We start from the raw sequence: 12638 nt of genomic DNA on the forward strand, positions 1-12638 counted from the left end.
CTTTCCTGCATTGGAGAAGGAAATGGCAACCCACTCCAGTGTTCTTGCCTGGAGAATCCCAGGGTGGGGGAGTCTGCTGGGCTGCTGTCTATGGGGTCGCAGAGAGTCGGACACAACTGAAGCGACTTAGCAGCAGCAGCAGGAGGCTGCTATATAGCACAGGGAGCTTAGCTCAGTGCTCTGAGATGACCTACAGGGGTGGGATGTAGGGGGTGAGAGGGATGTTCAAGGGAGGGGGGATATATGTATACATATAGCTGATTCACTTCACTGTACAGAAAAAACTGACACAACATTGTAAAGCAATAATACTCCAAATAAAAAAATTAAAATAAAAAAATAAGAGACCCAGCTAATATATCATAAAAAGAGTATGATGTGTATTAATAAATATTAACTAGAATTATAACCAAACCTTATTCAAACTTTTGCAAGAAAGGTCCTATATCTTTCTCATGTGCATATTACAGTGTTCATAAAACAATATCCTATTTGTTTATATAATAAAATGTTAAATATAAAAAACAATAAAAGAGACAGTATTGGCAAAGCATGTGCAAGGTTTTCATAATCCCAAGCAACTCTTGATACAGATTCAGTTCATTACTTTGCAGGAAATCTGAGAATAAAAAAATTTTAGGAATAAGATATATCAGCAATTTGCATACACCAATATGTGAGATTTTAAGAATAAAGTATGTTATTTAAATAAATTCTAACACATCCATAACAGTCAATGAATATGAATATGTTCATATTCTTTCTCATACACTTTATATGTTATAAATCATTTTTACCAAACTAGTAGGCCAATATGTAGTGAACAAGCCAACTAGTTACATATATAACAAAAGGAAATACCAAAAAAAAAAAAAAAAAATCAATTACAGCTTTACAGCCACAATAAATCCCCTGAAAAGTTCTCAGGTATTTTATAAAGTGTTCTCACATTTTATAGCACAGGATGTTTTAGAACTGTGCAATTTATGGTGATGTGGAAATTACATATTAAATTTTTAAGTATTCTTGCCAAACATGAGTAACAATCATCTCAAACATGTTTTTATTTTAAATCTCAGAGGACATCTAAAAACACATTTATATTCATTGACTATTTTCTTGACATATTTTAAGAATTCAGAAGTTTAAATACACATATGCATTCTCAAAACAATAGAATGTAATTCTAGAATCTTGGACTTGGTTAAGGACTGGAGACTTGAGTCTTAACTTCCTTTCTGCAGAGGCATTCCATCTAAATCTCCTCTGACATGTTGCACATTTGATCACTGCACGGACATTTCCAGAAGCTGGGTATTCCAGCACAGCCCAGTTATTTCTGAACAGCTCAGAACAGGGAAGCGAGAGGAGGGAGGAGAGGTCTCCTCCCATTTTATTTAACTTAAACCTTCCTCTTTGTCATACTCTTCAATGCATTCAAATTCAGGCTTTAGGAAGAAAATTTTAGTCTCTCTTCCAAATAACAACCCTTCCAAAAATTCAAGGATATCTCTTATGGTTTCCTAAGTCTTTCTTTCTCCAAATTAGCAGTCTTTACTTGGAATAATCCTCCTTTAAAAATCTTTTCAGACTTCTAACCTTTCTGCTCTTCCTCCTCTGGATTTGCATCCATTTGTCAATGCTGCACTCAAATGTGTACTAAACCAACCAACCAACCAGCTTCTAAGTTTTTTATGAGTTAACTATTCTGTTACCATATCACACTGTATGTTCATATTGAACGGGCTGCAGTTCAGACTGCCTTTCTCATCCTGTCTTTGTACTCATTCCTGTACATATAAAGTACACTACAAATGTCTAGAAGAGGGCAACATGAAATTACTTAACATCTGGATACAAGTAACAAAACCAAGTCCACGTACGTTCTGTTCATGGATCAGCCTAGAGAGACCTCTATAGATTCCTGAAGCTGATAGTCACCAGCTTAGCCATCTAAATCAATTTTGGAACACCGGCAGTTGTCATAAACTTGGATATTACATTTTCCATCAAGCCATTACCAAGACAAATGAACATAAGGAAAGCTCTGTCACAGCCCTAAAGATTTCTTCCTGGCTCAATCTTGATCTACTATGCAATAGTCTTTGGAAATTATTTTCACTCAGTTGCAATTTACCTACATTTCCATTTCCACACATTATTTACACAAAATCAGGATAAGATTTTATCTACTGCCTTGCTGAAATACAGACCCACTTTGCATCATTTTCCTATTCTGTCAATCTTAAATTTAGTTAAGGAATTTCCTTAGAATATCTTTCCTGCTGAGTCAATACTATTCATACCACAATTCACTGTGTTCTAGAAACTACACAAGATTTCCAAGAAAAAAACAAAAAAATCTGATTAAGTTTCTAACTTAGTTACAATATCTAAAAATGTTTCTTCATGTCAACATTCTTAGTAAACTGGTACCATACTATAAGGGAAAACAGAACTCATTCTAAACAATTAATTCTTGGCCAGGAAGGTCAGTGCTAGTATAATTGAAAAGAGAAAATTGATGATAGCCAAGAAAACACCTCTTCAATCAAACTCATATCCAATAATCTTCACTGAGACCTTGCTTTAACAGGGCAGCATTGAAAAGGAAACAAGGACTCAAAAAATTTAACGGAAAAAAAACCTTTTGTAGCATAAACAATACTAGAAGTGTTCTTGGTTGTTAAGAATTAAGTTATTATCAGTTGCATGAACTTAAGTCACAGCTACTCCAAGCCTCAGGTTTTAAATTTGTCCAACAATAAATAAAGACTGAAGGTAAAATAATCTCACATATGTAAGGTATTTTAAAAATATAAAGCACTATATAAATTTAAGGCATTATGAAATATATTTTATGTAGACTTTAATATTAACAAGCTTTAGCCATTTATCCATGAGCTAGTCTCTAAATATATTGCAAATAATCTATAAAACACACAATAATTGATGCTAGAACACAAAATATAGCAGTGTATAGTGGACTCTATATTATAGTTATTTTGCACAGAATTCCTTATTATGCATAATGTTCAAATGATGTCTCAACAGAATGGTAGTATAAATTCTCCATTCTGAATTCAATTCATCTTGTGCCTGGACCATAGAAATCAGAGTTAATTTTACCTCAAATAAAACTGGGGAGAGGGAGGAGACAGGAGAGAGAATAAGAGGAAAAAGGGGGGCCGTGCCATGGAAAACTCAGGAACCCACTTGATCCCTACTCCGCAGGCTTTGAGTTTCAAGTGAACAGAGGTTTGGTGATCTTGGTATCTTCACTCCCAGCTGCCTAATAGCATTAAAGTATTATGTTTTGTTAAAACATCACATAACTGAGTAAAGTTAATATTTAAAAGTAGTCTTTTTTAAATCAGCTGCCAAAGATATTCTCAAAATAATTCTCATAAATTCTATTAACTAAGCCACATTGACCCCATTTGACTTCTCAGAAAAGCAAAAGCCAAAATAGAAGGGAAAAAAAAATGTTATATAGTGAATGTAAGGTCATTTTTATTCTAGGAAGTTTAATCAGGGGTTATTATTATAGCTAGGAGCTTAGCGTACATTTTTTTTTCTCCCTTTAAAATAAAGTAGCAATGCTAGAAATGCTAGATTGCAAGCAGAAAAACTATCAGAACTGTTGACATAGCTTATTCCAGTTAACTAAAAGAGGGATAAGTATTCTTTAAAATTCTGGCAGATTCGGTCTCATCAAAACTTTCAAAAGCTACTAATCTCCAGATTTTGTGCTCTTAGGGTAAACATTTTGATGTTTGAAACCAAACCTTAAATATTTCTTAAACTTTTTCTTTACTTTGATACATGTTTTCCAACTTACAGAAAAGTCTGCTCAAATGCTGTATTATAAATTATTGTGTTAAATGCTGCACCGGCACTTCTTTTAAAATTCATGACCATAAACTAACCCTGCAAAGTCTCCCCAGAGTTTCAGAAATCATATGCATATAAACATTAAGGCGCTCTGAGGAGAGTAATTTGCGTTACATTAAGTATAACTGTTTTCCAAAGTCAGGTGAAGAGTTATTATCTGGGCACTGTGGTCTTAATTAAAACACAAATGACATAGAGGCTTCATCCGTGTTTAAGCAAGGGGAGGCATTTCACTATAATAAAATAGCATACCCAAAATAGGATGTCGGTAAAGAAAAGGTGAGTCTGGAGACACCACTGCCAAGAAAGAAGAAAATCCACATAACGACTTAGCGACTGAAAAACAAAAAACGCCTTTACACGCCCTGTTCAAAGAGTTAGAAAAAAAGTCTCTAAAAATAAAGATGTATCAGCTGCCCTCCATAAAGCTCCAACACGAGCCACAGCTTGGGAAATCTTTCTCTGCGAGGATGGAAACTGATTTGGGGAAACTTTTTAAAGTTTTTTAATTGGTTGAAAGTTTGCCTTTTAGAAAGACTTAGGAAATTAATTTGCAGGATGTTCAGTGATAGCAAGTCGACCCAGAAACGCATGGAAGATGAAAACGCTCCGTTTTCTTTGGAGGGAGGTAGGCGGACGGTGGGGGAACTCAGGGAGCTAAAAGTGAACTTGCATCAAACTTAGACCCTCTCGCCCCAAAGCGCGCTCCCCAAGGCAAAGTAAGAAAGCGGTCCCTCTCCAGCAAGCGTAGGACGAAGGGAGCAGAGAAGGGCCGCGGGCCCCGGCAGAGCGTGTGCCCGGGAGCCGGTGCCTCGACTGTACCTCTTTGCTGATGCGCGGGCGGCTGCCGCCGATGCTGCTGCTGCTGCGGCTCCGGGCGCTGCGCCTGGCCGCCCCCGAGGCCTCCGCAGAGCAGCAGGGCCAGGAGCACCCCGAAGGCTCGGGGCATTGCGGTAGCCCCCCCGAGCGGATGCACTTTTCGGGAGCCGGAGTCGCTGCCGCCCGGTCTCCTGGCCCGGGCTAGTAAGCTGAGAGAGCAGCAGCTGCGGGCTAAAGGAAGGAGCCAGCCCCCACCCACCCGGGCTCGGTCGCCGCCGGGGGTGGGGGGAGAAAGAAGACACTCCCCGGCCCGCCCCTTCCCTGGCCCTCGCCCCACCGACGGCCCCCCGGCCCTTAAAGGGTCCTCGGTCAGAGGCCTTTTCCTGTAGCCGAGGTCTTTCACTGCGAGAAAAGACGGGCTTCATCTGTTAGCTGAACTTCTTGTGATCTGTAAAATCCCTCCACGTGGAAAGCATCCGATTTTGTGGGAAATCAGCACAGCTAGGATCTTTAGCGACGCTCAGAAGGTGGGACCTCCTGAGAAAGGCCTGGCAGAGCTGTGCCTGAGCACTGGGCATCCAGGTGATCCACGCTGGGACAAGGCTGCCCCAAAGGACAGAGGACCGCCGGGCTGCTAGCGGGCCGAGGGTGAGCCGGTGAGGCGGTCAGGCCAGGAGGCTTACCGCTGGCCAGGCAGCAAGGAGGGAGCGGGGAGGGGATCGCAAACTAAAACAAGCCCCCTTTATCCACTGCGATGTTTACGACGAATGTGAAGGTAAAAGGTAAGGTTTTCCATTCAGTCAGGTAACATGCATTCAAAGAGGATAAAAGGTCTTTTCGTTTCCCTTCAGACTCAAAATGTCTTGCTTCCAGTCCCCATTTCTTCCCTGTAACAGAAGAATTTCTGCACGGGTTTCTGCTACCCCGTGTGCAGATGACAGTTCCATACTCGTTTTTTGTTTGTGTGTGTGTTTGTTTTCCATGGTCTGTGGCTTTCATAAGATTTGGAGCAGCTCCTTACTGGATTTTTATGAGACGTCCAGGGTGTTCTTTGGCTGACCCAGTGCGGAGGGGTCTACCGGCATCAGCACGCAGTGAGGTCAGATGCCACGGGTGGGCCAGCCCCACACCTGCTCGCCGCCCGCCCCACGCGGGTCTGTAAGGGCCACTGGACATTCATTTAGATAAAAACCCTCGCATTATATTTGAAGCCTAACTTAAGTCTATTTTGCACACAAGCATAAGTTTTTGCATCATTTTTCCCCCCTGGATGTATCTACTATATAAATTGAGGGAAGAATACATCTGTGTTTTTTAACCTTATCAAGATTTGCTTATTCCAGAAAATTCTCATAACTGAAAACAGCTCTGCTGGTGGTATTGACACCAGTACAATATCTACACCCCATCTGTCTCCTCTTTATTTTATACTTGATTTTATATGTATTTTTTTAAATATTATGAAGTTAAGTGATAATATCTATGAATTTCCTGTCAATAAAATAAAGGAGGTATCGTTCCTAACAGGATTGATTGAGACCCCTTGGCCAAATGTGCTTTCCAGGTGGCGCTAGTGGTAAAGAACCAGCCTGCCAATGCAGGAGACTTAAGAGACGAGGGTTTGATCCCTGGGGTGGGAAGATCCCCTGAAGGAGGGCATGACGGCCCACTCCAGTATTCCTGCCTGGAGAATCCCATGGAAGAGGAACCTGGAAGGTTGCAGTCCATCATGTCGCACAAAGTCAGATATGACTGAAGCGACTACGCGCGCATTGGCCAAACGGTGCCAGAGTGAATGGATATCCTTCACTGTTACCCATGTTTCCAAGTTTTATTAATATTAGTACTAGGAAACTTTAAAATCATTTTTTCTTTATTGTAAAAGCAAAATGGGAAATGGCCCAAGTCTTGAGAATAAAACTGATCTCATCTCTCAACTTGTTTGTCAACACAGGGATGAAAGAAATACAAAATGATTTAACCAAAATTAAGATTAAAAAGTATTATCAGAGCTATATATTTTTCAGATAAATCTAATTGAGATACAATTTACACAAAATAAATACATCCACTTGGTATGTTTACAAATGTAAACACCCATTTGACTGAGTGGGTGTTACCTCATGTACTGAGACAAGTTTGTGATGCTATAACTGCTTCGGAGCAATTCTTAATTCTAAATTCCATTTAAGACCTTGCTTTTCTGCTTAATTGTTTTTTTAATCTCATTTCAGAAATCTTCACTTACCCCAAATTTGTGATTATTCTTCTGTTTTTCCCTGGAAATTTTATAACCTTGGGTTTATGATTTAATGGTGTTTGCTGTAAAGGTCTTAGGTAAGGGCTTTTATTTTTTTTTCTTTAATGCAGATATCCATTCATTTTAGTACCATTTGTTGAGAGAATTATTATCTTCTCATCTGATTACCTTGGTCCTTTTTCCAGAAGTCAGTTGAAAATATGTGGGTCTACTTCTGGACTCTGTTTTCATGTATCCAAACATGTATATACATATATATGTATATAAATAAATTTGATAGTTTGCCAATATCATAGTCTGTATTACTATAGATTTATAGTAACCTCGAAGTTAAGTAATGTGAATCCTACGATTTTGTTTTAGACAAAACTCTTTTTTCTATTCTAGGTCTTTTGCATTTCCATACAATTATTGCTGCTGCTGCTAAGTCACTTCAGTCGTGTCTGACTCTGTGTGACTCCATAGATGGTAGCCCACCAGACTCCACCATCCCTGGGATTCTCCAGGCAAGAACTCTGGAGTGGGTTGTCCTTTCCTTCTCCAATGTGGGAAAGTGAAAAGTGAAAGTGAAGTCGCTCAATCGTGTCTGACTCTTAGCGACCCCATGGATTGCAGCCTACCAGGCTCCTCCATTCATGGGCTTTTCCAGGCAAGAGTACTGGAGTGGGGTGCCATTGCCTTCTCCAATACAATTATTGGGTTGGTGCAAATATAACTGTGACTTTGGACTCTGAATTTTAAATCATTATCACTAGGCTGAAACACATCTTTATTAATTGTAGGAACCATTGCAATCAACACATTTTTGCCAACGAGAAATGTTTATTTCTGTAGCATAAAAATCCATGCCTTGGGATTCAGTGAACTCATGGAAAGCATTTCCTGCCTCCTGCTGGTTGTGGAAGCATTTTCCCTGCAAGAAGTTGTTGAGATGCTTGAAGAAGTGGCAGTTGGTTGGCAAGAGGTCAGGTGAATATGGTGGATGAGGCAAAACTTTGTAGCCTAATTCAATCAACTTCTGAAACACTGGTTGTATTGTGCAGTCAGTCATTGTGGAGAAGAATTGGGCCCTTTCTGTTGACCAATGCTTGCCGGAGGCGTTGCAGTTTTTGGTGCTTCTCATCAATTTGCTGAGCATACTTCTCAGATGTAATGATTTTGCCAGGATTCAGAAAGCCATAGTGGATCAGACCAGCAGCAGACCACAAAACAGTGACCATGACCTTTTTTGGTACAAGTTGGGGAAGTGCTTTAGAGCTTCTTCTCAGTTCAACCACTGAACTGGTCATTGCCAGTAGTTGCATAAAATCTACTTTTTGTCATATGTCACAGTCCAATCAAGAAATGGCACATTGTTGTTGCATAGAAAAAAAATACTTCAAAATGATGATTTTTTTTGGGGGGGGGGGTCAGCTCACGAGGCACCCACTTACTGAGCTTTTTCACTTTTCCAATTTTCTCAAAATACCTAACCCCCACAGAATGGTCAGTGTTCAGTTCTTCAGCAACTTTTCTAATGTAATTGTAAGAGGATCAGCTTTGATGACAGCTCTCAATTGGTTATTGTCCCCTTCTGATGGCTGGCCAGTACACTCATCATTTCAAGGCTCTTGTCTTCTTTGCAAAACTTCTTCAACCACCACTGCACTGTACATCTGTTAGCAGTTCCTGAGCCAAATGCGTTGTTGATGTTCCAAGTTGTCTCCACTGCTTTACAACCCATTTTGAGCTCTAATAAGAAAGTCATTTGGATTTTCTTTTTGTCTAACATCATTTCCATAGTCTAAAATAAATATAAAATACACAGCAAGTAATAAGGCATTAGCAAAAAGTCATTAAGCAAGAAATGCACATTGTGTTTGAGCTGTGCTTACTCAGCCGTGTCCAGCTCTTTGCGACCCCTTTTGCGACCCCGTGGACTGAAGCCCACCAGACTCCTCCATCCATGGCGATTCTCCAGGCAAGAATACTGGAGTAGGTTGCCATGCCCTCCTCCAGGGGATCTTTCCAACCAGGAATCAGACCCAGGTCTCCCACTTTGCAGGTGAATTCTTTACCATCTGGAGTAGGGAAGCCCAAGAATACTGGAGTAGGTAGCCTATTCCTTCTGAAGGGGAACTTGCTGACCCAGGAAGAGAATTGGGGTCTCAAGCATTGCAGGTGGGTTCTTTACCAGCTGAGCTACCAGGGAAGCCCATTTAATCTAGTTCTATACCAAATGGCAAAGTTCACCAATGCAAAATCCACAATTACTTTTGCACCAACCTAATATTAACATCAGCTTTTCAATTTCTACCCCCCAAAAATAGTGTAGTAGGGAGTTTGATTGCAATTGGACTGAATATATAGATAAATATGGGAGCAAATTGATATTTTAGCAGTACCATGCCTTCCAATCCACAAAAATGTTTCCATTTATTCACATCTTCATTATAAGTATATAATATAATAAGTATTTATAAGGAGTCCTTTGTAGTTTTCAATTTATATGTTTTAACATACTTTGTAAAATTTACCTCTTAATGTTTCATGATATTGGATAGTATCATAAACAGTATTTTAAAATTTAATTTTCATACTATATAGTAATACAAGTAATTTTGGTTATATATACATTGGATCTAGCAAGATTATTAAAATGTCTTCAAGTAGCTTATATGTAGGATGTGTTAGTATACCTCACGTACAAGATCATGCCATCTACAAATAAAAGCTATTTGACTTCTTCCTTTTCAGTTTATATGACTTTCATATTTTTCCCTTGCCATATTCCAGGAAATATGTGACCTCCAATAAAAAAAGTTGAATAAAGTAGTGAGAGTGGACATTTTCACCTTATTTCTGATCAGAGGGGAAATCAGTCCCTCATTCACCATTATAGTGATCGTTATTGGTTTTTAGGGCTTCCCTTGTGGCTCAGCTGGTAAAGAATCTGCCTGCAATGCAGGAGACCCAAGTTCAATCCCTGGGTTGGGAAGATCCCCTGCAGAAGGGAAAGGCTACCCACTCCAGTATTCTGGCCTGGAGAATTCCATGGAGCATACAGTCCATGGGGTCGCAAAGAGTTGGACATGACTGAGTGACTTTCATTTTCACTTTCTATTGGTTTTCAACATGTGCTTGTTCTAAAGTTGAGGAAGTTCCCACTTTTCTGCTGGAAGTTTTTGGGTGACAAAAGTGTATCAAATTGTGACAATGCTTTTTCTTCATCTATTTAAATAAATTTTCATTTTCTCTATTTGGTTATTATCTCTCTACTTGGTGAATTACAGTAACTGAGTTTTCAGTGTTACTCAAACTCACAGTCCTGGCATAAAATCTCAATTTGTCATGGTAGATTATTTCTATTATCCCTAATTATAGATTATCCCTATTATATGTTGCTGATTTTGATTTACTAAATATTTCAGTAAGTATTTTTATGTCTATGTTCATGAGGGCTATTAGTTTATTGTAATTTTCTTGTAGAATTTATATCTAGTTTTGGTATTAGAGTAATGCTGACCTTATATAATTAGTTGGAATATGGTCCTTCCTGAATGTATTTGTATAGAATTTATACAACTTCTTCCCTTAGTGTTTTATTGAGCATACTAGTGAAATCATCTGGGCCCACAGTTTGGGGATTTTTTTGGAATTTTTTTGTTACACATTTTATGTTTTAAGTAGATACAGAATGACTCAAATTTTTTTGTATGACTCAAATTTCTTTCTTGTATCAGTTTTGATTATTTGTGTCTTTCAAGGAAAGTATCTTTTTGGCTGAGTTGTCAAGTTTATTGGCATAAAGTTATTCTCAATATTTTTATTATCCTTTTAATGTCTATGGCATCTGTAGTAAATGATATTTCCCCCCAATATTGGTAATTTGGGTCTCCTCTAGTTTTTTAAAAAAAAATCAGCCATTTTTAGAGCATTGTTAATTTCATTCATTTTTTCAAAGAATCAACTTTTGGTTTCATTCATTTATTTATTTTCAATTTTCTGTTTCATTGATTTCCCCTTGTATCTTTAAATTTTCCTTCCTTCTACTTATTTTAGTTTATTTCCCTGTTCTTTTTAGCATCTTCTGGTAGAAGCTTAGATCACTGATTATAGACGTTTCTTCTTACACGTGTGTGTGCATGCTCAATCATGTCCGATTCTGCAATCACAGGAACTGTAGCCCACCAGGATCCTTGGTCCATGGAATTTTCCGGGCAAGAATACTGAAGTAGGTTCTTATTTCCTACTCCAAGGGATCTTCCTGAACCAGGGATTGAACCTGTATCTGTTGCATCTCCTGCATTGGCTGGTGGATTCTTTACCACCAGCACCACCTGGGAAGCCCTCTTAAATGTGTACAAGTGTCCTCAGTCACTTCAGTCTGTCCAACTCTTTGCAACCCAATGGACTGTAGCCAGCCAGGCTCCTCTGTCCATGGGATTCTCCAGGCAAGAACACTGGAGTGGGCTGCCATGCCCTCCTCCTCTTCTTACATAATGAATCACTACTATAACCTTATATTAATAATTATTAAAAGACTTTAAAGTTTAGCATATTTTCTAAGCATAGCCAACTAACAATTTGTTACAACTAACAAATTTGGAATTAAAAAAAATTTAATTCCAAATCTTTTCTTTTGATTGAAAAGTTCAGTTCAAAATATTATTAAAAATATCTTCTGATTTCTTCTTTGACACATATGTTATTTTGAAGTGTGTTGTTGCTGTGGTCTCAATGTCTGTATATCCCCAAGATACAGACATATGTGTTATACATTGACATTCTAAAGCCTACAATGATGGGATTAGGAGGTGAGGCCCTTGGGACATGATGTGGTCATGAGGATGGTGATTCATGAATAGGGTTAGTACTCTTACAAAATAAGCTTGAAAGTTTCCTTGTCCCCTTCCACCATATGAGGACACAACAAATAGACTCGGACACAGGTCCTCACCAGACACCAAATTTTCTGACATCTTACTTAATCTTCTGCTTTTCAGTCTCCAAAACTGAGAGATAACTGTCCATTCTTTATAAGCTACCCAGTCTGATATTTTGCTCCAGCAGCTAGAAATGGATTAAAACAGTTGTTAATATCCAATTTTTTTATGTGTTTTTAGATATTTTATTGTTATTAATTTCTAGCTTCAGTCTCTTATGGTCAGAGAATACATTTAAATACTTTATAATTTATTAAGACTTGTTCTTTATTCTAGCACACAGTCTAAGTGAATGTTCCATATTCAGTTGAAGAAAATGGTGTTCTGCTCTTCTGAGCTGGAGAGTTCTGTAAAGGTTAATTAAATCAAATTGGTTGATAGAGTGGTTTTTTATGCATATTCATTTGTTGTTTATTTGTTCTATCAACTACTAAGAGATAAATATTTAAATCTCCACTGTAATTAATGGTATTTCTATTTAACCTTTCCAGTCTTAAATTAGTTATCTATTGTTTCATAACAAATTACCCCCACATTTAGAAGCATAAAAAATAAACATTTATTATTTCAAAGTTTTTGTGGATCAGTAATTCAGAACCCATTATTTGGGTGTTTTCTTCACTTGAGTAGGTCTCTTATGGGACTGCAGTCAAGAGATTAGTCAGGGCTATAGGCTCAGTGGTGAAGAATCCTCCTGCCAATGCAGGAGACACAGAACGATCCCTGGGTTGGGAAGATCC

The 12638-nt window shown here is 38.5% G+C and overlaps 1 protein-coding gene across 2 annotated transcripts in view; it reads right to left on the reverse strand.

The window, feature by feature from the left end:
• Positions 1–4920, reverse strand: part of LAMA2 (laminin subunit alpha 2) — a 677031-nt gene extending 672111 nt beyond the window's left edge. For both annotated transcript variants that reach the window (XM_070461486.1, XM_070461485.1), the window contains exon 1: positions 4717–4920. In XM_070461486.1, the coding sequence (XP_070317587.1) occupies positions 4717–4843 (127 nt within the window). In that variant the 5' untranslated portion in view covers positions 4844–4920. The remainder of the gene's footprint in view (positions 1–4716) is intronic.
• Positions 4921–12638: the final 7718 nt, after the last annotated feature.

The sequence above is a fragment of the Odocoileus virginianus genome, chromosome 34 (genome assembly GCF_023699985.2).
Source record: "Odocoileus virginianus isolate 20LAN1187 ecotype Illinois chromosome 34, Ovbor_1.2, whole genome shotgun sequence".
NCBI lineage: Eukaryota > Metazoa > Chordata > Mammalia > Artiodactyla > Cervidae > Odocoileus > Odocoileus virginianus.